The 25347-nt window shown below is 36.6% G+C and overlaps 5 protein-coding genes and 2 long non-coding RNA genes across 8 annotated transcripts; 3 read left to right on the plus strand and 4 right to left on the minus strand.

Moving 5' to 3' along the window:
• The first annotated feature begins 414 nt into the window (after positions 1 to 414).
• On the plus strand, positions 415 to 2109 carry l(2)k14505 (ATP synthase mitochondrial F1 complex assembly factor 2 homolog l(2)k14505). The gene is made up of 6 exons (XM_011647815.3): positions 415 to 594; positions 725 to 918; positions 1155 to 1265; positions 1362 to 1542; positions 1599 to 1714; positions 1813 to 2109. The coding sequence occupies exons 1-6, from the start codon at positions 504 to 506 to the stop codon at positions 1957 to 1959; spliced, it is 840 nt and encodes a 279-aa protein (XP_011646117.2). The 5' UTR covers positions 415 to 503; the 3' UTR covers positions 1960 to 2109.
• eys (eyes shut) lies at positions 983 to 8921 on the minus strand. Its single transcript, XM_011647816.3, has 16 exons — positions 8685 to 8921; positions 7759 to 7938; positions 7224 to 7372; positions 7036 to 7146; positions 6854 to 6961; positions 6627 to 6740; positions 5661 to 6453; positions 5011 to 5407; positions 4488 to 4798; positions 4173 to 4383; positions 3888 to 4039; positions 3586 to 3722; positions 3241 to 3486; positions 2794 to 2991; positions 2362 to 2590; positions 983 to 2187 (listed from the first exon to the last, which is right to left on the minus strand). Exons 1-16 carry the CDS (start codon positions 8798 to 8800, stop codon positions 2136 to 2138), a joined length of 3504 nt encoding a protein of 1167 aa, XP_011646118.2. The 5' UTR covers positions 8801 to 8921; the 3' UTR covers positions 983 to 2135.
• Positions 3362 to 7319, plus strand: LOC148935162 (uncharacterized). The gene is made up of 5 exons (XR_016140649.1): positions 3362 to 3501; positions 3597 to 3645; positions 6575 to 6727; positions 6844 to 7105; positions 7182 to 7319. It is a non-coding gene; the product is annotated as an uncharacterized LOC148935162 (long non-coding RNA).
• A 142-nt stretch (positions 8922 to 9063) lies between the features above and the next one.
• On the minus strand, positions 9064 to 10104 carry LOC105432845 (uncharacterized). Its single transcript, XR_968436.2, has 2 exons — positions 9933 to 10104; positions 9064 to 9849 (listed from the first exon to the last, which is right to left on the minus strand). It is a non-coding gene; the product is annotated as an uncharacterized LOC105432845 (long non-coding RNA).
• LOC105432847 (SET domain-containing protein SmydA-8) lies at positions 9810 to 13389 on the plus strand. Its single transcript, XM_011647811.3, has 7 exons — positions 9810 to 10657; positions 10938 to 11312; positions 11377 to 11511; positions 11759 to 11945; positions 12100 to 12195; positions 12506 to 12597; positions 12659 to 13389. The coding sequence occupies exons 1-7, from the start codon at positions 10178 to 10180 to the stop codon at positions 12743 to 12745; spliced, it is 1452 nt and encodes a 483-aa protein (XP_011646113.2). The 5' UTR covers positions 9810 to 10177; the 3' UTR covers positions 12746 to 13389.
• On the minus strand, positions 11612 to 19205 carry LOC105432848 (uncharacterized). Of its 2 annotated transcripts, none has more exons than XM_011647812.2 (10): positions 18703 to 19205; positions 18267 to 18342; positions 17727 to 18127; positions 15454 to 17637; positions 14879 to 15190; positions 14428 to 14797; positions 14179 to 14345; positions 13769 to 14052; positions 13580 to 13697; positions 11612 to 13456 (listed from the first exon to the last, which is right to left on the minus strand). In XM_011647812.2, exons 1-10 carry the CDS (start codon positions 18915 to 18917, stop codon positions 13324 to 13326), a joined length of 4260 nt encoding a protein of 1419 aa, XP_011646114.2. In that variant the 5' UTR covers positions 18918 to 19205; the 3' UTR covers positions 11612 to 13323. The 2 variants fall into 2 exon arrangements, with proteins under 2 accessions (XP_011646114.2, XP_011646115.2); XM_011647813.2 differs by having other exon boundaries at positions 14428 to 14770; positions 18703 to 19204.
• A 628-nt stretch (positions 19206 to 19833) lies between these two features.
• Positions 19834 to 25157, minus strand: REPTOR (repressed by TOR). Its single transcript, XM_011647810.3, has 5 exons — positions 23684 to 25157; positions 23121 to 23531; positions 22472 to 22960; positions 22264 to 22386; positions 19834 to 22080 (listed from the first exon to the last, which is right to left on the minus strand). Exons 1-5 carry the CDS (start codon positions 24297 to 24299, stop codon positions 21986 to 21988), a joined length of 1734 nt encoding a protein of 577 aa, XP_011646112.2. The 5' UTR covers positions 24300 to 25157; the 3' UTR covers positions 19834 to 21985.
• Positions 25158 to 25347: the final 190 nt, after the last annotated feature.

The following is a 25347-nucleotide window of genomic DNA, read 5'->3' on the forward strand; positions in this document are numbered from 1 at the left end:
TTTTCATCTTATAAAATTTTGCATAATTATATATTAACTAATATAAAAAAATGAATTATTTCAAAAGAAGAAAAAAAATTTGACAAATTTAGAAATTATATTTTTTACTAACTTTATGATCTTTTATAAAAATTTAATACATCTAAATATCCAATTTATTTCATTATTTTAGAAAAAACATTGTTAGAGAAAACATGCAGTCACAAATACAATTTTATATATATATATATATATATATATATATATATATATATATTTAGGTTCCTCTCTGATTTATATATGATTTATATATAATAATATATAATAATGTATCTATTTGGAAGAAATCTTGAATATTGACAGTTGTTCATTATAATTTCTGCTGTATCATTGTCAATATAATAGAATACTGTAAATCGACCGTGCTTTTTTTAGAAGCTAGAAGTTGCGATTTACCGTGTGGCACCATTTGTCAATGTTTTCGTCTGCTCCTTTAAATACTTGAAAGAACAATAATAAATAACATGCCGAAAGTACTTAACAAATTAGTTAATACAGTATATTATTTTACACATCATAAATTTGTGCCAGTATCTTTGATTATTAGAAATATGGGTAATAATCATGTTCTTTAAAATACGTTATTAGATTCTTAACGTTTTCTGCTATTAAATAGTTTTAAGAAACGTGATGTTTAATTGAATATTATTGCTACTGGATATATAAAATAATTTGACACTTCTAGCCACCGTGAAACGATTTTATAAAAGGACAAATATACTTTCGAATGATGACAAGTTTGAGGTTACGCTGGACCAGAGGAAGCTGAAGACACCGCAAGGTAGGATATTCGAAGTGAACAGCAAACCTCTGGCTTTAGCAGTGGCTGCCGAATGGGATGCTCAGAAGGAGATCATCGATAGAGGGAGTATGCATCTGGTATAATCAGTTTAATTGTACAACTTGGCATTGTTGTCTTAAATTTCACATTCAATATGATCAATTTAAATCGAATATAAAGTTTATTATTATTTTATTCACGACTGATTTAATGGAGTATAGAAATTTATTCTCATATTACAAATGTTTGGCATTATTAGTGCATATTATATGATATTCTGTCTGTATTCTAGGTATATGTATATGCCTAACATTTTTTTGGTTTTCTGTTATAGACATCTTTATGCAATACTGTTTTGGACAATCCTCACAATCGTACCAAGATAGACCTGGTGAATTACATTGTGAACTGTTTAGAAATGGATACCATTTTGTTTTACTCAAGTGTAAGAATGTATTTATATATATATATATATCATTTCTATATTTTTTCCATAATGCAACAATGTCTCGATTGCAATTAGATTTTTTTATGATTTTAGGAAGTGGATGAACTGTATCGGTTACAAATTGAAAAATGGGAACCTATAGTTCATTGGTTTTGCAAGCATTACAATGTAGATATCACAAGAACTCAAAGCATACAGGCACCTACAGTTTCTATGGAAACCAAAGCTACATTAACGAAACATTTATTGTCACATAATTTTAATAGCATTTATGGTAATAATGTGATTTTATGAGATAGAGTCTGTATATTAACTGTATATTATTTGTAGGTCTCATGTATGCTGTAGATGGATTGAAATCAGTTATTTTAACTCTTGCCACAGCTGCAAGAATAATTAATATTCCAGAAGCTGTAAGTCTTTCACGCTTAGAAGAAGAATATCAGGTATATGTCACTTCGACCTGATTTATAATCAAAATCCTGCTTGGTCTCTGTTATCCATTATACGTTCTTTATCATTATTATCTTTTTTTCATGCATAGATGTCTCATTGGGGTAATGTGGAGTGGCATCATGAGTACAGCAAACAAGACTTGCAGGCTCGTCTATCGGCGGCGATGTTATTCGTATATTTAAATTCTCACTCCTCCACTTCTCGACCCAAAAATAACGCGTCTAATGTAAGCTAATCTTATATAAATTATTAAAAAACCACTAATAGATATAAAATTTGTAAAAACAACATATTCACTGTAATATATGTAACATTGTAACATCGATGCTGATCGATCACTTTCTTTGTGTTAATTAATAAGAATAGAGATAATTCTTTATACGCATCCAGAAGATCATTTCCAGTGACGAATCAGATAGGAATAGAACAATCAGGCCCAACCCATTCCTTTGTACAAATGCAACTAAAAAGTCAATGAATAATTATATATATATATATATATATATATATATATATATATATATATATATATATATATATATATATATAGTTATATAACACATGTGTTCTGTGACCAAAAGATTTCCTACATTTCTCTGTTATATAAGAATAAAAATTGTGATTTCTTATGTATTACCTGTATGATGCTCCGTGATGTAAACATACCGCGCCATTCTTGCATGAATGGCGAATGCATTCACTGCGATTGCATTCACCCACGCCACGACCGGTGGCAGGACTAGAGCCAGTCAGTGGAAGAATTATTGTGTCTGTACGTAGTTCGACGTCGAATATACATCCGGAAAAACCAGTATGGAGAGGTAGATCATGCGGCAATGTTTCAAAATTTTTAGATTTGTAACCACCTATGAGAAAAATTTTCTGTATTTAATTATATTTCATGCTAAATATTTTCTTATTACAATTTCTATTCATTCACTGTCTAGATTGCGTTTAATATCAACAGAAAGATGAGAATTTAAAGGTTACATTTTTTATAAAATATATAATGAAAAACGATTTGCATACTGACATTGTGCCTGAATTTGTTTTCTTTACAACGACGTACCAATATAGAGAACGGGTGATACATCGAGTTGAGTCATAGATCCTACGGCCTGACCGGTCACATTTTTGAGACCCTCTACAGCGAGCCACGCTTCCTTGCCTCTCCTTCCGACTCGAAGGGTATACGTTTTACTTTTACCAGCCGATCCTGCTACGTTCAAAGAGCTCAACGAATCACTAGTAAAGATTCTTCGTACTCCTATTAAAAAAAATTAATATCAAAATAAATTTTAAATAGTTTAAAATTGAAAATCTTCAAAATTTTATGCAATGAACTATATGCTTATTCAGTACACATTTCGATGGAAAAGTTTTATTCTACATAAAGGCAATGAAAATTATAAATATAATTTACATGATCTACTATTTAAGATATGATCAAAGGCTGAAAAAGATACATAAATTCGAAAATAGAGGAGATCTAAATTTACATTCGTCAATTACTCACCGGAACCCAAATCCCACGTAAGCATAATGTAGCCACGCACGAACGTTATTGAAAGATGGTCCGAGACGTCACGGCGCGAGCTTCTCTGTCCGAGGTATGCTATCAGGGAGATTTGATCGAATGTACGCGGGATGAGTCGCAGCTTCAGCTCCATTGTGTCTTTTATCGAAGTCGATATACCATAAGCAATATACGACGCGAAGCCAGGAACGAGGACCGAGAAAGCCGGCCGCACTAGGATGGCATCTGAGAGGATGCTTTGTAAGAATTTTGTTGCATTGCGATCTTATTGCATTGTCGCTTTATAGAATGTCCATGGAATGTTCCGTTACTACGACACCTTACCTTCTTCGCAGAAAAGCCCGCGACTGCCGAGCGGACAAACGCAGATGAAACCAGTTCCCGGTGAGCTTACACACGTCGCACCCATTGAGCAGGGATTGTCGTTGCATGCTGAATGTTCACATAAAGGCCCAGTATACCTATAAATAATCCTCGGTGTTGAGTATTTGTTTTTATAGACTTGATTATTGTTTTTGCGTCAATATTGATAAGTAGTAAATTAAAATTGAGAAGGTAAATATTAGTATTTAAAAAAAGAAACGAAAAATCCGACTTTAATTATCAGCCATTTAATATATATTTACCCCGCTATACATTTACAACGAATTCTTCCTTCGCTTTCCTCACAGGCACCGAAATTCTGACATGGATTTGACAAACACAAAAACGATGTGCACTCTTCGATTTGAAATGTTTCTATGGAATCATGGATAAAATGTCGCGAAACGTCATTTACCTGCAATATAATATATATAATTTTTATTAAATATATCCGATCCATTTTACGTAAGAGCTGATAGAATTTTTGCAATTTTTTTTGACATATTATGAAAAAAAGATGAATTTTATTCTTAATATATAAAACGTACTTTTAAAGAATTCATGCAACCAATGAATCCCATGGCTACATGAGGAAAATAATGTGAGAATGTTAATGGAATGCCTCCTATATACAAATTAGCGTATTTTGGGACCATTCCTCGTTGTGGCAGTATTTGCTCGCCAGTCACAGCCATAGTGCCATTGACCAGCAATTTGGCAAAACATTTCTCATTTTCATCATTGGCAACATATTGAAAGCTATGGCAAAATAAAAATAAATATTTTTTGTTTCTATTTTCATACATAAATATTAGAAATGAATTCTTTTTCTATTTCTATTTAAATAATAACAAGCGGCATACCTCATATCAATGTCTACTTCGAATCCATTATCGATAATGGCATCGATTTCACCGAGTAACATAGTTTCTAGGCCGCAAGAAAATTGGAATTTCAATGATCCAAGTTCCAAGTATACCAAAGAATATCTTTCGTTATCAAAGTAAACGTGCAATATAATTCCATTCTTAAATGCCGTTCTAAGCTTAACGTAAAGTTGGAGCGTCGCACTATTACTATCAGTCATTATTACTTCGACGCGTTGTCTAATGAAAGATTTGCCGTTAAAGGCTGCTTGCGTAATAGTGGAATCTGTCTTGCAGCCATCTGAATACTGAATAACAATTATATAAGTATACCAAGTAATCATGTTTTATTTTAAGAAAAAATTAACTTAATATCTATTCAAATTTGATACGCGGATTATTATAAAAGTGAAAGACAAGTGAAAGTAAAAAATAAATAGAAGATTAAATTCTATATAGTTTCAGTTTTGAAATTCTCTATAAAGTAATTTCTTCTTTTATTCTTATATAAATCACTTACTTCAGTAACATTTCGCGGTGTTAACGCAGTAGTGCTCGTGGAACATTGATTTCCGCGACAAGCGCTGATTTCTGTAGTGCTAATTTCGCTAATATCAGTGGCAGTGGTTTGGCTTAATGAGGATACGCTAGTAGATGTTAACGAGGAAGATGTATCGATTCTCACAGTTGAAGATAATACTGATGGCAGTGTTGAGGTAGTTAAAGATAGAACAGTTCTAGGCGTATCCATGATCGTAGTTCCAAGCTCGAACGTTCTATTTAGTACCGAATCCGTCGTGTGTTGGAGAGTTGTATTGATGGAAAGCGTTACATCGGTAGCGTGATCCATGATAACGCTTGTATCAGTTCTATCGTCTTTTTGGCCTTCATCTATGTCCACCGTCGTGGACTGTTGACTAAGAGACAAAATATATAAAGTTAAATATAAAATTAATAATATAATTATAAAATTAAATCAAACTGTACATATCTATATGATTATAAAGTAACTGATTTTTTTTAAAGAATATATTTAGAATAGTGTTACAGAAAAAATTTTATACAATATAAATTACATTGCTTATCATTGTGATCAAATTGATATTTAATATTAATTCTTACATATATCGATTTTGATATCTTTAAGAAGTTACAAAATATTTTATTTACCTAGAACTGGTCGTGTATTCCGTTGTACTTTCATCCACTCTGTCAGAAACCGGTGGATGTATCTTTGTTGCCTGATCATAATCACCAGGCTCTCTTGTTACTTCGCCATCGTGAATCGATCTTCCAGTGGGCAAATGAACTTCAGTACTTCCTATCATTTCAGTCTCATGGAAATAGCCTTCGGTAGTGGGCGACATCGTTACGGGCTCCAACGTAATGAAATCATCTCGAGTTGACTCTTTACCAGTCGAACTCATAGATGGAACTTCAGTAAGAAAAACATTGCTCTCACCGCTAATGCTAGAAGCCTCGTATTCTGACGTCGTGGTTTTTTCTATAATTGTATATTTCTTCGTGTAAGGTGAACTACTTATTTGCGGGGAAGTAGTAAAGCTGACAGTCGACAAAGATGCAAAAGTGTCCACTGTCAAAGTCGAGTCCCTAGGTGAAACTATAGCAGTTGTAACTTTAACTGGACTCGTTCCGTGCTCGGATGTGCCTTCCATTTCTACGGTAGTCGTCGAGAGGAAGCTATGCTCGCACATGAGACCACCGTAATTCGGTGGACACGAACATGTGAAACTATTGATACCGTCGATACAGGTACCTCCGTTGTCGCACTGTGCGAATTTCGATTCGCAATCGTCGTATCTTAGCTCACAAAGTGCCCCGTGATAATCGGGCACGCAGTAACAAACTGGACGATCGTCTTCCAACAGACATACCGCTCCATTTTGGCAGGGATTTTCCTTGCAGGGTACAATTGCCTTGTCACAGTCCTTGCCAGTAAAACCTTTGATAATGGTGTGAGAATTGTTCATTAATTAAATAATATTAAGGCTTATAATATTGAGACTTTATAATTTCATTTATATGGATTGTGAATTTTGAATTTTATGAACCATTATTTCTAGATGAAAAAGTTTTCAACTTCTGTGAACTCATGGATAAGAATAATCTGCTTACCGAATAAACAAGCGCAAGTATAAGAGGATGGAACATTGATGCAGAGACCACCATTTTTGCATGGTGATTCCAAGCATTCGTCAACGTCTATTTCGCAGAGGGTACCGGTCCATCCTTTTCAAATCATAAAGTCATGAGAAGAGTAAAATATCATTATAATTAACAAGAATAAAAAAAAATAAAAAGATAAAATATTTTTTATACATATAAATTTTAGGATTTTCTACCTTCGCGACAACGGCAATAGAAAGAGAAACCAGGCCCTTCGACGCACTCGCCGGAATTTTTGCACATTGTCTCATTGCAGACCGAAGCGTCGATCTCGCAGTAATCTCCTAAAAATAAAACAAGAAAATGGCGATGTGAAAATTTCTTGAATGTTCTTGTCATTATCTTGCGCGTATTGTACCTGAATATCCATCCAGGCATTGGCAAGTGACGCCGTCGTAATCGATACAGGTCCCATTGTTGAGACACGGGTGATTTGAACACTCGCTGTATCTTTGCTCACAATTCACACCTATCGATTATTTAAAATGAACCATTTGTTTTCAGAAATTCCCTTATAACGAGTGACATGAAAAAAAATTGGATTACCTACGAAACCATCAGGGCAACTGCAATTATATGCGGCAACCCCGTCGTTGCATGTGCCACCATTGAGACAAGGATCCGACCAGCATTCATCCCAATTAATTTCGCAATTAATTCCCGTGTAACCGTCGATACAGTAGCAAGAATAGGTACTGCGTCGTTCATGAAAAATCATAAAGTGTAAATGAGTAGACTTTTCTATTATTTTAATTATTTCATCATATCTCCAAATTAATCAATGATATTAAGAGCACACAATGTTAAATCTTATAAGTTTTTAAGAAAAATTAAAAAACTGTTGTATAATATAGACATTATCTTATAGACAATATCGATATTCAATTGATCTAAATAAGTTAATCATATGTCTTCATCTTCTTAGTGTGAGCTTCTAAGAATAGCCAGAACAAAGCACTATATTTATCTTCTCTATAGCGCGAGCTATATCTGTCTTATATCCAACGAGAGATTATACGCTTGATTCTTATCAGATTAACGAGATGCATGCCTGACAAGCGCAAACTATATGTGTATGTACCTGTTCTCGTTGTCCAAACAGATTCCGTACATGCAAGGATCCCCGCTACAATCCGATCCTAATGCAAACACCATAATCGTGGACGATAGTACTATCAGGGTAAAAATACTTTTACATGCGGTCCTTGCAGATGACGGATAGTAACTCCATTTATAAGCCAGCCTAAGTAGCCTTACATACCTTTACAGCATGATCATAGCATGATACACATACACATATGTCGATTTGTCGCTAATGTGTGTGTATGTATATAATATGTGCACGCGTATATTAGTATGTGAGTATGTGTATATTTGGTGTATATGCGTTACGTTCATTACATGTCGTGTAACACGACAGGATCTACACACAGCCATTACATGATGTAAACTAACGGTATAAATCTGTCTGTTTCGTGTTGAATAATAATAATAATAAATCTTTGAATCTTTCAAGCAGATTCAAAGATATATTTCAGGTACTAATCATATTTAAACAAACAGTACTTGTAACTTTTTGATGAAATAAAGAAAATGTCTCCATATAAATTGGATGGAGTTATTACAATTTAAAAGCAATTGAAAAATTGACTAATTCTATATTAATAATATAACAAAAATATAAAAAAATATATAGAAATCTTTAGATATATTTATATAAGACTAGAGAAATACGTAAATTCTCTCGAGTTCAAAAAGATGAACTTTCTCAATATAAAATAATGATTCGATTAAGCTGAAGTAATAGTATGGTTTTTAGTCACGTCACTATGCCAATGTTTGTCCGTGACCTTTCTCGTGAATTTCGGCGTTTATCAAGTAAAAAACGCCGCAGAGGGAGAATTAATTACACTTGATCGCTCGAAGAGAATGTCGTACGATTCCTGAAAAGTCTAAAAAGCGGATTCGCCGAGAGAAAGGGGAGGGCCGACCGCCCTTTTCGATTACCTTCCCATTTCTGTGCGACGATGGACAATAGGAAAAAAAAAAAAAAGGGAGAAACGCGGGTCGTCGAGAAACACGGCACTTTCAAGAATCTCTGTTACACAGTTACAATATGCCATAGGCGTATATCGCTAGCGCGGCATTGGCCGTGTATATACGTTGTATGCACGTTGTTCTTGGCGATGCCGCTCACGATACCCTGTCGACGACGCGGCCTCACCAACCGTAGTCTTAGCAACGTTCGACCATACAAATAACTATTACATACTGTACGCTTGCGTGAAGCAATCGTATCGACATTAAATGACATTAATTGACATTACTATAAATACATAAACTTAGTTATATAAATACTGTTATATAAAATAGAGGGATGATATGCTTTTTGGATATTTTACGTTTGCAATCTGCAAACTCGAGAATTCGAAACAATTTTTTAATTGATTTCGCTATGACTATGATTTGCAACAATTGATCGTTAATTGTGATAAAAATGAAACGTAAGATTAATTGTTTGCAAAGTACAATGTACATAGGACGATATTTCTTTTGTCGTGCGAGCGAGTCAAAGAACGAAACAATACTATATTTTTAGAGTAAATCGATCGCGACTGTGATGCAAAGCCGTGACGATGTTGTTATATACGTTGAATGTAATTTTACATTGAATATATTTTTCGTTCTACGAAAAATTTTAACTAAAATAGATACAAATGTATAATTAATAATATTTTCTATTTTCTCTGCACTCTACGAGTTCTCAAATGTTTTATTTACAATCTGTTGACAATTCGCAAAACTGTAAACACGCGTAAACTGTAAACAGAGAGGCAAATTGGCTAGTTTTCGGTGTCGATGTGCTGCCAAATTATAATTCTATTTTAAGATTTATAACGGGAGCATGCTGACTCATGGAACAGTGTTACTCGCGATTCTCACGATTTCGTGATATTAATCCCGGCGCTAATTATATAATTAATTCGAGAGATAAGATGATCCACACCTGTTACGAAAGTTGAAAGTCTTTGGTACTTCCAACACTGACTTGGATATATCACATCTGACAAAGGACGTATATAAATATCCGCACGTCACGATGATACCTCTTGCAATCTTGCCGTCAAGTAGTTTTCGTGGATGTTAGTCTTTTTTTTATAGATCATCAAATCTGGAAAATTTACGGATTAATTAAAAAAAAAAAAAATCTATAAATATCTTTCCATTCAAACACAACAATTAAAATGATCTTACCACGAGTCATATAAATTTGAGGAGAACTCTATGCTTTAAATAATAGTAGATCCGTTTGAAAATGATACGCCAGTCAACAAAATTATTTGCGCCAGTCAACAAAATAACATTTTCCTAGCTTAGTTACGCGAAACTGGCTCAGTGCCGTGTTGAAGCGACACATTTCATCCGATATAAAAGAAGAAGATTGAGGCGTTAAGAGGAAAGATCGAAAAACGTATACGCAGAGCGCATAGTTTATAATTATGGAATCACACGGGATAGAAGAGTTGCTCAAGTCCCATCTACGAGAGAATAATCTTTTGCAAGATGAGCTCAGCTCATCATGGGTCGTTGATCGCTCTCCTCTCGGAGGTCGCGGTATATTCGCCACACGAGACATTCAAGCTGGCGAGTTAATCTTTACGGATATCCCAATGTTGATAGGGCCGCGATACAGCAAGAATCTGTCGATGTGCGTCGTATGTTACAACAATGATTGTCCCCTGTTCCCCTGCGATCACGGCTGCGGTTTGCCGATTTGTTCCACGGAATGTGAAAATACCACGGTACACGGCCAAGGCGAGTGCCGGTTCCTGAAGGAATGGATGCCGACTTGTGGTTCCACCTGGTCCAAAGATCTGTTGCTCGCTGTAGTGCCAATACGTAGCCTTACGTTGTCGAAAGAGCAACGTAAACTCTTGTACAGTTTCGAGTGTCATGAGGACCTTATTCGCAATTGTGAGGTACATTTCTTCTATATAAGATATTCAATGATATTCATACGCTTAATATCACACAAAAAATTAGCTGAATTCTTGAAAATTTTGTTTATTACTATATATTTTCTTTCTTTAGTTTATTTTCATATATTTCTATATCTTGATTATTCATGTATGCGATTGATAAAATTATAAGTATATATCAAACTTATTTGCTTAATCTTGTATCACCTAATAATTCTTCCATATAATATTAAAACAAGAAATATCATATAATAAGGTATTACAATTATTTCTGCCGAAGCTCGACTTACTCAAGAAAAACGTGGCCAATCTTCCCAGCGAAGAGCAAATGAAACTTATAAAACGCACTTGCGACGTCCTTAATACAAATTCGTTCGAAGTCGTGGTCGTGTCTTCGCGGAACAAAGAGCGTACCACGAGTTTACGTGGTCTTTATCCGATGGGTGCATTACAAAATCATTGTTGTGTGCCGAATACCAGGCATTATTTCGACGATCAGCAACGGCTACATGTGTGCGCCGCGCTGCCCATCGCTGCTGGCGAAGAGATTACTATGTCCTATACCGATCTATTGTGGGACACATCGACTAGAAGACAATTTTTAAAGCTCACTAAACACTTCTCTTGCAACTGCAGCAGGTGCTCCGATCCTCGGGTACGTCCGCGTCGTAACAGTTTCTTGCAACGTTCATTCGAGATGTTTTTCGTTTTTATTCTAGGAATTCGGCTCCCGACTCGGCGCACTTCTTTGCGCGAAGGATAATTGTACGGGATATTTATTATCTCATAATCCTCTCAATTATGAGTCATTCTGGATTTGTGACAAGTGTCAGACCAGAGTGAATTACAGACAGGTGATATCTAAAAACTGAAAACAGTGTACCTTTACATTTAGTAAGAATAATCGTAGCAATCTCTAACTTTTTTTCTTCGGAAAATAAATGTATCCCTCCATTAATTTTAGAAAGTTTATTTATTTGCGTATTGGTAACGTATTTGAACATTTAATAGCATTTGCAAAATTATAGGTCGCTCCTGTACAACATCAAGGTTTATCTCGATTTTTCCCTTCATGAACGTGAACGCTTCGCTGTTTTACAGATCAGATGCATTCATTCGGGATTGACAGCATTTGTATCCGACGCTACACACAAGACTCCACGAGAAATCTTAAGATTTATAGAATCAGTATTATCGAAATTGGTACCTACCACTAATTACATTCTGTTAGATGTCAAGTATCGTATAATCTCATATTTTGGAAGAGTTCCTGATCTTAAATGGAAAGGTACGATATACATTACATTTTCCATACTTTCCATAAATATTCTTGTGAAGTATTTTACAAGCTTTATTATTAGTTTTATTATTTTTATATTGCACACTTCTATATATACATATATAGGCTATAAATGTGAAATATAATTTGTTTTATATTGCAGATCTCACGGATACAGAACTTAGAATTAAAAAAGGATATTGCAACGATATACTTTCCGCTTTGGATATTTTGGGTTCTGGAGATTCTATTAAAAAAGGTAAATAGAAGAAACTTCTTTTCTATGTATTAGAATTTTTCTATTTCTTTTCTTTGCCTGTGAATAAAGGCGACATGTATAAGATAAGAAAAGTTGAAATAAAGATTATATTTTTCTTTTTGTAGTTCTAATAATGTCAACGAAACAAATGTATAATATAGTAATTTAATAGTATATTAATTCAAAATAAGAGATTTTAAGAAATTTTAAGATATACTAGAGTTCTCGAAATTATATTATTTTATAAATAGAATAGGAAAGTTAAAATCTAATTTTTTAATATAATTAATATATATTAATTATATTTCAGGTCTTGTTTTATATGAGCTATATCGTACAAATCTTGAATTGTTTAAACGCCAGATTTCCGATGATAGTGAACAAACACATCCGAACATAAAAGTATGATGAATAGTTCAGTCTATTACGCATACCCTAATTATTAAATCTTTTTTTCTTTTAGGATGACGATAATGAATTGTTGTTACGAAAAGCAATGAGTATACTACAGAACGATGTCGGCGCAGCTTGTGTTCGCAAAAGCGATTAATCGGTCGCTTTTACACTTTTTATATGTATTGCATTATTCGACATCTGGATGGAGATGTATATATCAATATACTGCGAGAACACAGAAACAAAGAATGTATCGTATTATTCTATATTATAATTTTCACAGGTTAATTGATTCTATACTTTAATTTACAAAGTATACATCGTATATAATACAAAAATTTATAATGTATATATACTTGTATGATATTTAAAATATTCATTAATAATCTTTATCAAAATAAAAATGTAAATGTTCAAATGGAAATTATATTCAAATCTTTAATTACATGTCAATTATAAATCGCGTTATGATAAAATCTATTGCAAGATGAGAAATATTAATGAAAGAAAAAGTATATATACAGTAAGATGGAAATAATATAATTGAGAATGATCATACCTTATAACAAAATGTTCGAAAATTAATAACATATTCGTGCTTCTTCGTGAAGCTTGTATACTCTTCAATGATTTTGATGAATTTAAATTACTGTAAAATTTGTTGCTTGCACCCAATCCCATTCTGTATGTATAATTTATGTGATGGTAGAAGGAAAACAGTTATTTATAACTTTATGTACAAATCTCATTATCCTTTCGTGTCACTTGTTGCAATAAACATTTCGCTTCTTCGTACAAGGCAGTACTTGGCTTCAATGTTTCCCAATCGTAATCCACGTCTTCATCGTAGCTTGCATTATGATTTCTGCAATTAAATTCCATTATATGTTAAATTTTTTTATTGTAATTGTTAAGATATTTTTGTAATGCAGCATAAAGCAAATTTTGTAATCTTAAATATAAATATAATTTGAGAGAAACGACTTACCTATACAAAGAATCGTCTATAGTATGCATCGCATTATTACCTAAATCTTGAAGCAATCGATTTCGCGCAAGTGCTGTGTGCATTAGTGCAATATCACTCAGCAAAAATTCTTTCTGATCTATAAAAAAAAAATTGAAGTTTTTATTTACCAAAAAACTTATTTTAAATTCAACGAAACTATATACTCACCATTTTTTTCGTATTTTTTTAATAGTTTTTTCACAAAATCGTCACCCGCATATTTTTTAGATATACCAATTCTGTAAAAGATGGCTCTACATTGCCATCGACTTTCCGTGGAATCTTGATTAGACGAGTCATTTCTTTTCGCTTGTGTTTCCTTCACGAGAGACTCCCAATCGACTCCTAAGGCATCACCCAATCCTTTACCGCTCGTTTTGATGTCTTCTTCTAGTTCACCGTCAGAAATTTCTTCAAAGTCCATAGTTTCCATATTGTCATCTTCCATATTCCTAATAATCATATGTAAAATTAGATATTTTAGAAGTCTTTTATAAATAAAAATAAATAATTTAAAGAACGAAATTTTAATTTTTAATGAAAAATTTGATTAACACTTTATGATCTATATATCTTACTTCAATGACACGGTATCGGCATTATCCTTAGACTTGGAACTAAAAATAGTTTCTTCCGCAGGTTCTTTCGGAGATAACTGAGCCGATTCTTGTGTAGTTGATTGTGCATCTCGATTCGTAGTATCTGGTGCTTTCTTATTTGTTCGTGTTTTATTAGTTTCTATATCCTATCAAAAAATAACATACAATATTAAAATATTAACATTTTTTGCAGCAAGTAAAGGAAACATGAAAATATGAAACGCGTACCGTGGTATCTTCTTCCATATTTAATATATCATCGGGATCATCGCTAATATCACTCAAGTCGCTCTCAGTATGAAGAGTCTGCAAGGATTCATCAGCGACAGGACGCTTCGGTTCCACTGGGACAGATTCTTTGACTTCAGGCTTGTCTTTTTGCGAGTTCTTTTTTTGAAAATTATCCGAGGATTTTTCTCTGGTAGTTGTACACAATCTACCTTCGGCGAGTTCCATCAACTTCTTATTAATAGGTTCTTCTTTCATGCTGCCATAAATAGCAGCTTGCTTGGCAGAAGGATGAATCGCGGGCTCTTCTCTTGATTCTGGCGCATTATACGATCGCCTTTTGCTATAAGAATTAATCGCAATTAGTAATCTGTAAATGTAATAAATATATTTAGATTACTTTAATTATTTTCATTTTTAATCTTGTATAAAATATAACGATTAAATTTACCTGTGTTGTGTGGGTTCTCCGTGTTCCAAATCTTTCGAGCGTTCGTTTCTATAATGTGATCGAACGTGCACATTCTGATTATCCCATTTCCGTGCATCATTGGTCTTCCAATCGCCCATAGAATTGTCGTATCGAGAATTCCATTCGTCATCATGTACCTCCGAACGAGGAAGACTATCTCTGCCTTCCCATACTGTTCTAGTGCGCCATTCTCTCTCCTCCCATTCCACTGGCTGATAACCACGATCTCGTGGACCATGTTCCACATCGCGATGATGTCCTTCCCAATTATCGTTGGAAACAGTTTCATCTCTAATCAATCAAAAAACAATACATAATAAAATTAAGAAAAATATAATTGCATCAATACGAAGAGAGAAAATGTGTAATTGTCAAACACTGTTTAACAATATGTAATCCTTGTTTTAATTCTGACGAATTATCTATTACACTCTTTGAAGAAAAAACGTAGAAAAGTATAAGTCAACAATTTTGCATATTAAAAATATTCTTTGATCTAATGTTTAAAGTATAAAGAAATGTGAGACTTCTCTAACTCATATGTTAAATATTACCTAATGTTGGCTCCACTGTTTCTCAACTTGTCGCCAGGGTAAAGAGGATGCCGATGATGATGGTGATGATGACGATGATCATCGAAGGACGCTCGTTCCGTAGTTTGAATCACGTATCTCGATTCTCTAGATCTCTCATCACGAGCAACGCGTCTTTCCTCGAACGGACTATCATATCTTCTACCTTCAATGGCCTTTCTCCTGTCATCCTCGTGGATGTGAGCGTGCTCTCTATACTCGACATGTGGAGTCGCTTCTTCTTGCTCGTCCCAGTGCTCCGGCATTCTGCCGTAGTTCCTACCAAAGTTCCTATCCACTTCTATAGCGTGTCGCGGACTGTTGGCATCTCGACGATCCACTATCCGATCAATTTTGCTTGGAACACGACTCGATTCGATTCGCGCTTGATCCTTTCTGCTGGTGTGTTCCGACGCGTGACCTCGTTCATATCTCACACCGAATCTTCTGTGTCGATCTCTATCGTAGTGACCGTCCACTATGTCCATTAAATGATCACGAGAGGATGGTGGTGGCACAGTCGACGAAGATGAGACCGGAGGCACAGGTAACGTCGCTGTCGACTGAATGCTCGACGATGTCGCGGCATGCCCGCTCTTGTCGTGCAAGGACGCACGGTCTAAAGACGCCTCTCGAAAACGATCCATGCGATCCCGAGGCGAATTGACAGAGGTCGACTTGCTGCGACTCGAAGATACATCTTTCTCGATAACGCCGCTTCTCTCGTACCTTCCATCTAGACGTGACTGCGTAGAACTCCGTTCCCGCTCAGCAAGAGCCTTCGTCTCGGATCGTTCCCGTTCACGCTCGCTCCTACTCCGCTCGCGGGTGCCAGCAGTCTTTTCAAATGACACGTCCTTGCCCAGAGGTCGTTCCTTGATTCTGTTACCGTAACGCGAACTCTTGTCCGTCGATAGGCTCAACGTCGCAGATGGAATCACTACAGGTACGTCTCTCTCTCGCGACTTTATGGATTTTTCCCTCTCTCTGTCCCGCTCACGATCCCGTTCTCGTATCTCCCGTTCCCGTTCTCGCTCGCGATCGCGCTCCCGTTCTCGTTCGCGTTCCCTATCCCTCTCTCTGTCACGTTCGCGTTCTCTCTCCCGATCCCGGTCCCGATCGCGATCCCGCTCGCGTTGCCTCTCATTACGACAACGCTCCTGAGATTCGTCTTTATCCTTTTCACGTTGAGGCTCCTGGCGTTGATCGCGGACCAGTCTTGAATGGCGTTCATCTCTCGTCTCCTTCTCGCGTTGATGTTCGCGGCTTTTCTGCCGTGCCTTATCGCCGTAAGTTTTTTCGTCAAAATTATCTTTGTTCACGTTATTCCTTCGATAACTTTCGTCCTGACTCGAAGTCACTGTCTGTTTTGCCTTGCCGGAGGACGTCGGCTCATTTTTTCTTCCGTCATCCCGCTCTTTGCTTTTATCTCTCTTGTGTGAATCGCGATCCTTCTTCTCTATATCTCTTGCGCGATTCGAAGAACCGCCTTGCTTCTCCGGATTCTTGACCGGAGTGAGATCACGTCTCGTTCTCGATGGTGTCTTGTCAGGCGTTCGACTACGTCGCGTTTTCGACGATATACTTTCCTTGACGTGTTGATACTTGGACGATCGTTCCGATGAAGGCGGTGGCGGCGGCGTACGCGAACGTACATCCTTATCCTTGCACTTGGCTCTTAACCGATCGTCCGCTTTGGTCTTTTCATCAATAGCGCGATTCTTCTCCTTGTCTTGTTGCTCTTTGATCTTATCGAACGATTTGCACTTAGTAGCATCTTTAGACAGACACTCGTCCATGTCGCGCACCTTCTTATAATGTCTACCGTCTTCTTTGTCCATCTCTCGATTACCCTTCATTGCTTTCGGCGATTCGCTTCTGTTTCTCTCCCGAATTTTGCTGGACGACGATATATGATGGGCCACAGAAACCTGCGAGCCCAATGTTGCGGCAGTCGTTGATGTGACTCCACTTGTAGATCCCTGTTGTATCGCGGGTGATCTAGCGCGTAACGAAGTGGAATGCTTCCTGGATACAGATGACGGGCCATATTTCTTGACTGATCTGTTGACGGTAAGATCTTTCTTCGCAGAACTATTCTCCAGTTTACGTTTCTTCTTGCTAACGGCTTTGTCATTTCTCGTTCCTAGTCTTTTCAGTTTCAATCTGAAAGAAAACTCAATTCATGAAAACTCAATTAAAATTTAAATATAAAGAATATTCAAGCTATCCAAGAATACTAAACAATTGCTCACTTTCTTTTTCTCTCTTTATCTTCACTGTAATCGGCGGAAATACTATGATGTCTCTTGGTCTTGATCTTTTTAACTTTCTTATGGGAGTCCGACGTTGATGTGGAAGATGAGTCTTCGCTACTGGAGCTGCTGCTACTACTAGATGTACTGGATGTGCGCGAACTAGAGGAGGAGCTCATCGCTTTTTTCTTCTGCCTTACTTTATCCTTGCCATGTACTTCCTTGTCTTTCTTCATTTGTAATTCCAATTCCCGTTGTAACAATTGCCGCCGTCTCTCCAGCACCTTCTCGTCTTCGTATTCGAGGTCTGTCTGATTCCACTCTTCTATGTTTAAATCTGGACTATGCGATGCCTTCTTCACAATCTTGGATGTGAGCCGTTTGAAAGGATCCTCGATGAGCTGCAATATTGAAGAGAAAAGAAAATTTGCAATTGGTCAATTATTAATTTTAACTCTTATCAATTATGTTACAGTACAAGAAAAGTATGCATATATAAATAAAATTATCAATAAATAAAAAACTATGCCATATGCTTACCCCAGATGTACCTGCGATTGCATTATCTTTCTTAGCACGCTTGGATGGACTTATCAATGTATGAGTGTTTGCGTATCTAATTAACAAGAAAAATAAGAAATTAATTTAATATCAAGAATAGGCAATATATATTCCAATAAAAGAAAATATTTTATAAAATTAAATTCAGATTTATATTATCAATATCATATTGACAATAAGTAAAGTAAGCAATTCAAGCTCTCTCCGAACATATCTTGTTTAAATTATTAAAGCAAGTAAGTCTAAAAGCTGTAACGAGCTCATTAATAAACCACAATTAATCATGTAACTGCAACAGGCCTATTGTTTTGCAAAGTGAATTTGGTTCCTTTTAGTGAAACAATATAGTCTTCCGATCAGATCGTTCGGCACGCATTCCAGCGTGGAGTTTCCGATAAATCGACGGATAGCTCACTTGCAACTTTTTCCGTAGGAACAACTGCCGTTGAGGGCCCAATTTCTGCAATAATCCGATGTACTCTGAGCGGCAGCGGCGGCGGCAGCGGCGGTGGCGGCGGCGGCGATCGCTGGTTTCGTGCCCAACCTCTCAAACACACTCGGCCGTCGTAAAGAGTCTGTATTACATTTCGTGGGGTCAGCCGTTATCTTCCTTATGTTTGGTTTTGACATATTATCACCATAAAGCACTTGTATTCTCACAATGGAAGCGCATAACTGCGGGCGTGCAGGCGTTCACGCGTGCCGTGCGAAATCGTCATACGACTCGGCGATCTCGACGCGAATTCCGTGCGAGAGCAGGCATCATCCTCCGCGCACGAGATGCCAGATGCCACCGCGAGTGCTGGTGCTGTATCCCCTTCTCACGGGTGTTTCCAGGGTGAATGGGCGGTCACCAGTGACGATGACCACGCGACGACGAAATTGGAGTCGTTCGCGACTCGACGCGACCTCTAGAAACGTCCGGTCTTCTGGCACGGAAAGAGAACCAGCAAAACAGAACGTTACCTTTATTTCTGTCGATAAAACACCTTCCTCCGAATAGCAGAGAGGTCTAGCTGATTTAGATTCGAATTCTGACTAGGATGATATTTAACATGATAAAAATCCTTCCTTGGCGAAGGGAGGAAACGGTAATCGGTATTATTAATTTGATTATTGATTTAGGAGAAAGTTATAGCTAGCAGATATCCCGACTTCGCCAGTAGTTTTAAATAAAAGTCAAATATTGTTCTATAATAATAATAAATTAAAATTGATATTATATACTAAACAAAGATCTCGTAATAAATTTCGATATATCTACGTTTTTCTAAGCCATCGATTTTCAGGTTTTCCATTTTTCATGTATTTTTTTTATGTAAAGTGCGCATGACTACCGCATATTTATCGTTACGCGATGTTTGTCCTGGTTTGTCCGCATTGGGAGACACGCGGAAATCGGGTGACTTAATGCGCTAGAGTCACGCTCGAGTCATATCAATTAAATGAGAATGGCCGGAGGATCGGACGATCGATGACTAATGACTCTGGATTGAAGCAGTAGCGTATCACCTCTCGCGGGATCTTCGCGACACAAATGATCATATATTTTTTCTCTTACGCATTTATTAGATTTACATTTCAGATTCATTTTTTTTTTTTTTTCCTGGTCACTTCTTGCTCTCTATAGGGAAAACCCATCTCAAGTGTAACATCATCGCCTCTAAATGATATAATGAAAAATCCGTTTTTGCCGTTCGCATGTTTTTTTTTTTTTTTTTTATTAGAATAAAAATAATTCAACCATCATTATACATTCTGATCGGTTTATCCTCGGGTCGTTTGCCATAACTCGATTTTAGCACGATTAACGCCAGGAATGCACTCGCTCGCTAACTTCAATTTTACGTCTTACAGCGACCGGCGCGATAACAAAAGATTACGCGCGTTCGTCCTCACGGATGTAGGTATCGGAGTGCGTGAATAAACGAATAAACGAATAAACGAACGCGCGCAAGCAGGCGCATCATTATAAGAAGTATTGGATTCATCGTCGAAACAATAAAGCGACATTTTTTGCGACGGGTGAGCGCGTATCGCATTGTGGGAGAAAAGAAAAAGTTATTCTTATTACACGCAACATTTTTCCGCACGCTTGTGATTACGGTGATATCGGAGATGACGTCTCGTGCTACACTGATATTACACACATTAACTTTTTACTGATGTACATACACAGCGAATGAAACCTACGGTGGTACCCCGCATAACAATAAATTAGACTGCATAACGATTCAATAAGGATTATACAACATCTGTATTTATATATCTATATATCTATATATATATATCTATATATATATATATATATAATCGTATGACTATATATCCACACGTTCTTTTTTTTCTTCTCTCATATAATCACTATGATCTTTAGCGTAGCTTTACATACAAAAATCGATTAAAAAAATATTAGTATGAATATAATATGGATTAACATTTTGCATATTTAAAATATATGTATGTGTATATTAGTGATTAGCAAAATATAATTCTAATCGCGGCGTATAATTTTAAACAATCGTCGTACGTGAGATGTAAATGTGATATACATTACATATTCGTTCTTTTTTCTAAGATTCCAAAGCAGTGATACCTCATCTCGCGCCACGATTACAATCTTTCCACATACATCATTATTTTAATCTTTATATAATCCAAATATATATGTACGTAGGTATAGCGTTTCGTCCTGAGGTAGATCGAGTCAGCAAACAGCAAACAACTATATAATTCAAAGCTCGTTTCTATAAGTGCAGCTAACGCACGTTCTAAGATCTTTTACTATTACGATTAAAACTACATCGTCGCGTCCGAATATTAAAAAGAAAAAAGATCATCAATGTCAATTCTTAGTATTGTTGCATCATCTCCCATCAATAATTTCGAAACCTTGATCATTGTTAATGATTACGCAAGAATGTCATTATACTTAATTATACTTGTTTAGAAAAAAAAAAATCACTAAAATATTTCAAATTCAGCAAATGCGATTAAACGTAATAAAAATTTTACACATATAAATTAAATTAAATTTTACTATCATTATTTTGAAATCATTTCGAAAAAGGCCAAATATTTTTCTGCATATGATGCACATTTATTGAAATTTGAAAATTAAATTTAAAATCATAATATATGCAACGCTGATTGATAATGGACATTGATGATATATCTAATCTGATATAATTATTAAGTGACATTCGGCACTTTTTTCTTTGCACTTTCATCAGGATATATAATCATTTTCTAAAAAAAAAGTCATACATTTGCAGCTAATTTGTAAAAAAAAAAACCGTATTCTTCGCATAAACACATTATTGAAACTATCATACGTGATGCATGAAAAATGTTATATACAGATTGACCAATATATACAATAGGCGAAAATGCAGATATTTTCGTAGAAAAAAAATTATCGATTCGAAAATGTCAAAGATAAACCAATACATATCAAGGTTTCGTTTCTCATTTATATCGGTTAACATTTTCTGAAATAACATATATATATATTTGTTAATTATTCATTAACCAATAAGTTAACTGTAAGTCTGCCTTCTGAAGCATTCAGCAACTTTAAGATAAAAAGCAACATTATTCTATATATCTAGAGACATAGCATGTTTTTCTAAAGATATATACACGTAAGATGTATACACGACGTAAACTTTATAGGAAAACAAATTTTCGCTATTGCATTAAAAATTATCAATGCCGCCATCGGGAATACCGGCTCTAACGTTGTCCAATACCTTGTTCACAAATTCTGTTGAATGATTTGCTATTCGCATTTCTGTAATTAAAAGTTTGTATATATGTTAAAGTGATGACTCTTAAATATATATATATATATATATATATATATATATATATATATATGTGTATATTTGTATGTATTTTATTTATATATTACATATGTATTACATTTTATACATATGTGCATATATGTGTAAAAAAAAAATAAATTATTACTTACTAGTAGCCAACTTGCAACATTTCTCCATTTGTCGTGTGAGCTCTTCTTGCGTCTCGGGATTGGATTCAGCTAATTTAGCAGCGAGCGTATGCTTAGCCTGTGATATACCTTGTATAAGACGTCCTAAAAAGAATTCATTTTTTTAATACATTTGAAATGTTATATTTTAATGAGACAATTTCTCTATCTCTCTCGACGTTTACTCAACTGTGTTCTGCTTCGAGTCCATGCAGTTTTATCTTGTTAGCTTCGTGTTGAGCTTTTTTCTTTAAACGACATGCGCGTGAAGCTAGTTTATTTTTTTCTTTACGTGTTTTCGGTCTTGCTGGAAAAGGTAATTCTGAAACAGGTGTCATATCATTTATAATGCGATTTAATTTATCTAATTCTCGTCCAATATTATGAAGCTTGCGAGGATTGGGTGTAAGATCGTTTCCGTCGCCTTTTCGTGCTTTTCCACTATGCTTAATTCCTCTGAGGGCACAATGAGGACTAAATACTGGATCAGTCGCTTCATTTAAGACATGTGGATCCTCCAAACGCGCTCGAGCGATCAATCGTTGTCCTTTTGGTCCCTTCGCTTGAACGTTGTATTGCCAGAAGAATCTTTCTTTCTTACTATGCCTATTTTCTTTTAATTCTATGGTTCCTGTTCCTACTCTGTTATTGCTCTGATCCTCTCCATCACTTCCACTATCTAGAAGTAGATACATAGATAATGTAGCTGCATTTTAATTCCTTTTAATTTATAAAACATTTAATAAAATGTAAGATAAGTTGATGAATTTGTTTTTGTTCTGCAAAAAGTCATCATATAATAATCTAAAAACAATATATGGTAAACAATATAAATATACCATTATCACTGCTGTAGTCATCATAATGGTCACTATCATCATCACTATCTTCATAACCTTCATCATGGCTCAAAGGATCGATACAGAGTGGATCAGGACTTAGCGCACCTCCAGTGCTCAGACTACTGGTCGATCCTGCCTCTACCAAGCTACCGGTACTCAAAAGATGTTGTCGTGGTTCCCTGTGGGCCCAGATTTGATCCAAATGTCCCATTGTCTGCGTTGGAGCAGACATAGAAAGTCTCGATACTTTAGGTTTACTGCCTATCGTAGAGACATTATCCGCCTGATTGGATACTGGATTATTAAATGGATTATCACCTCTTTTCATAAGTAGCTCGTGTAAAGTGGATGTACCAATGGGCCGAGCCACGGGATGTGGCGAAGTCGATGAGCTTGCTGTTGAACTACCTGAATTAATTGTAATGTTTTTATTATAAACAATAAATAAGCATATCTATATTATTTAATACTATTTAATTATTTATGCTATTAAATATTAAAGAGATACTCTTGCTTAATGATATTATTATTGAAAAATAAGGTAAATTTATTAGATATACCTGCAATATTACTAGTGCCAGGACTAGGAAACGCTGTAGGACTAACAGCTTCTGCATTATCCACAACATTCGATCCTCTATTTACATTAAAACCACATATATTGGTATATGTAGGGCAACTACGATGTGTAACTCCAGATTGAGGAAAACTACTAGGTGCAAATCCTATGCTATTACTAAACAGAGAGCCAGTCAATGGAGCAGAGAATTCCCCTTTTGTCGGCACCCTTTCCTCAGGCAGCAATAGATCGTCAAAGTTTAGATCTCCCAATAGAGTATCGTCATTGGCATTTAATTCAGCCAGAGTTGGTCCCTGGATGAGCTCAGCCTTATCTACCTGGAATATATCATCTTCGTCCATTTTAAATGAGATATCCATCTGATCCGGATCCATTTTAAAGGGATAATCCATATTATCAGCTCTTATATCCCAACCAGAGGAGATTGCTAGAGGGGATGGCGAGAACTGGTCGTACGCTCCTCGCGTGGTGCCTCTGTGTCCCCCTGGTATCGGCACAGATGCCGAAGCTGAATTCATTTCCTGAACGGGTTCTTGTTTTACTATGCTATCCATCGTGCTGGCTAAGGAGAAGTCGTTGAACTTGAAGTCGTCCATCAGCCACGAGCGCGTCCGTGCGCGCTATGATTACACGTTTGGAGATTGCTCCTCTATGATGCACAAAAGTTCGCTAGATAAATCGATATTGTCCCAAACTCGATCTCCGATTTCTCTTCGAGCGATGAATGTATCCGGAAAGGATACCGAGATGGATCGCGCTTATTCTATTCCCGTGACAGCACGATTACGAGTGGACAACGTCCACGAGGTGATAACAAGAGGAGGAGAGAGAGAAAGAGACAGAGAGGAAGCCGCGCGCGCGGCTTATCGTCTCGTTTGCGAGCTGCCTCGAGTCGCCGCTCGATTTTGACTCGTCCTCACCTCGTGTCGCACGATCGATTCACGGACGCCTCGCGTACACACGACCACGAGGGAACGTAAGCTATTCTAGCTCGCCTGGTAAACCTGGAACGCTGAAAACTGACTCACTCAACTCGGGGAGAACGGCAGTGTACACACGTCGGATATTACATATTGGTCCACGCGTGCATACAGCACGCACGCAACGCGCGTCTCTCGTTAGCAGGCATTTTCCACGGTTGACAGCATCACGCGGCAAGACCAGGCTGAATTTCAGTCTTCTTCCCCACCGAGTCGTCGAATAGACTCGATTCGATTCAACTCGAATCGACTCGAAACGACACGGCAGGGCTCTCACACCGCGAGCCTCCGCACGACAAGAATCCGCAATCGTAACCGAGCGCGCCTACGATCGCCCGAGCCTGCAGCCACAGACGGACGTCGCGTTGTACGCGAGCACACGACTCAGGGGAAACGCGCGAGAAATCGGACGAGAAATCGGTCGGAGCGCGGAAGAGTGACGACGTATGTTGTTTGTTATTGTTTGCCACGAGACTGTGGGGGCCGAGTGATCGGTGATGTTTGCATAAATAGAGGATCGGGTCACATGACACGTCTCGCGAACGAACGTCGGCCAGTCCGCGGCGCTGGCCAATCGCCGCATGCCCTCCATCCCCTCCACTTATGCGCTTGCGCGCACCTTCCTGCAGTCCCCCGTTCCGACCGCAACTTGGTGTGAATTTTC

Source organism: Pogonomyrmex barbatus, unplaced genomic scaffold (genome assembly GCF_055798465.1).
Source record: "Pogonomyrmex barbatus isolate J1 unplaced genomic scaffold, ASM5579846v1 scaffold6, whole genome shotgun sequence".
NCBI classification, from domain to species: domain Eukaryota; kingdom Metazoa; phylum Arthropoda; class Insecta; order Hymenoptera; family Formicidae; genus Pogonomyrmex; species Pogonomyrmex barbatus.

What these genes read in the sequence shown, in the direction of transcription:
- eys (XM_011647816.3), bottom strand. Translation starts at nt 8,800, where the DNA reads ATGGCATATTGTAACTGTGTAACAGAGATTCTTGAAAGTGCCGTGTTT. An exon ending in TGTTTGGACAACGAGAACAG is followed by an intron (nt 7,373 to 7,758) that starts GTACATACACAT and finishes TGAACGACGCAG; the next exon opens with TACCTATTCTTGCTACTGTA. An exon ending in GAAGTAGACATTGATATGAG is followed by an intron (nt 4,384 to 4,487) that starts GTATGCCGCTTG and finishes ATTTTGCCATAG; the next exon opens with CTTTCAATATGTTGCCAATG.
- LOC105432847 (XM_011647811.3), top strand. Translation starts at nt 10,178, where the DNA reads ATGGAATCACACGGGATAGAAGAGTTGCTCAAGTCCCATCTACGAGAG. An exon ending in GCAGGTGCTCCGATCCTCGG is followed by an intron (nt 11,313 to 11,376) that starts GTACGTCCGCGT and finishes TTTTTATTCTAG; the next exon opens with GAATTCGGCTCCCGACTCGG. An exon ending in AAACACATCCGAACATAAAA is followed by an intron (nt 12,598 to 12,658) that starts GTATGATGAATA and finishes TTTTTCTTTTAG; the next exon opens with GATGACGATAATGAATTGTT.
- LOC105432848 (XM_011647812.2), bottom strand. Translation starts at nt 18,917, where the DNA reads ATGTCAAAACCAAACATAAGGAAGATAACGGCTGACCCCACGAAATGT. An exon ending in GATAAAGAGAGAAAAAGAAA is followed by an intron (nt 17,638 to 17,726) that starts GTGAGCAATTGT and finishes GTTTTCTTTCAG; the next exon opens with ATTGAAACTGAAAAGACTAG. An exon ending in GGAGAACCCACACAACACAG is followed by an intron (nt 14,798 to 14,878) that starts GTAAATTTAATC and finishes TTACATTTACAG; the next exon opens with ATTACTAATTGCGATTAATT.
- REPTOR (XM_011647810.3), bottom strand. Translation starts at nt 24,299, where the DNA reads ATGGACGACTTCAAGTTCAACGACTTCTCCTTAGCCAGCACGATGGAT. An exon ending in TGGCACTAGTAATATTGCAG is followed by an intron (nt 23,532 to 23,683) that starts GTATATCTAATA and finishes CAATTAATTCAG; the next exon opens with GTAGTTCAACAGCAAGCTCA. An exon ending in TGACTACAGCAGTGATAATG is followed by an intron (nt 22,961 to 23,120) that starts GTATATTTATAT and finishes ATCTACTTCTAG; the next exon opens with ATAGTGGAAGTGATGGAGAG.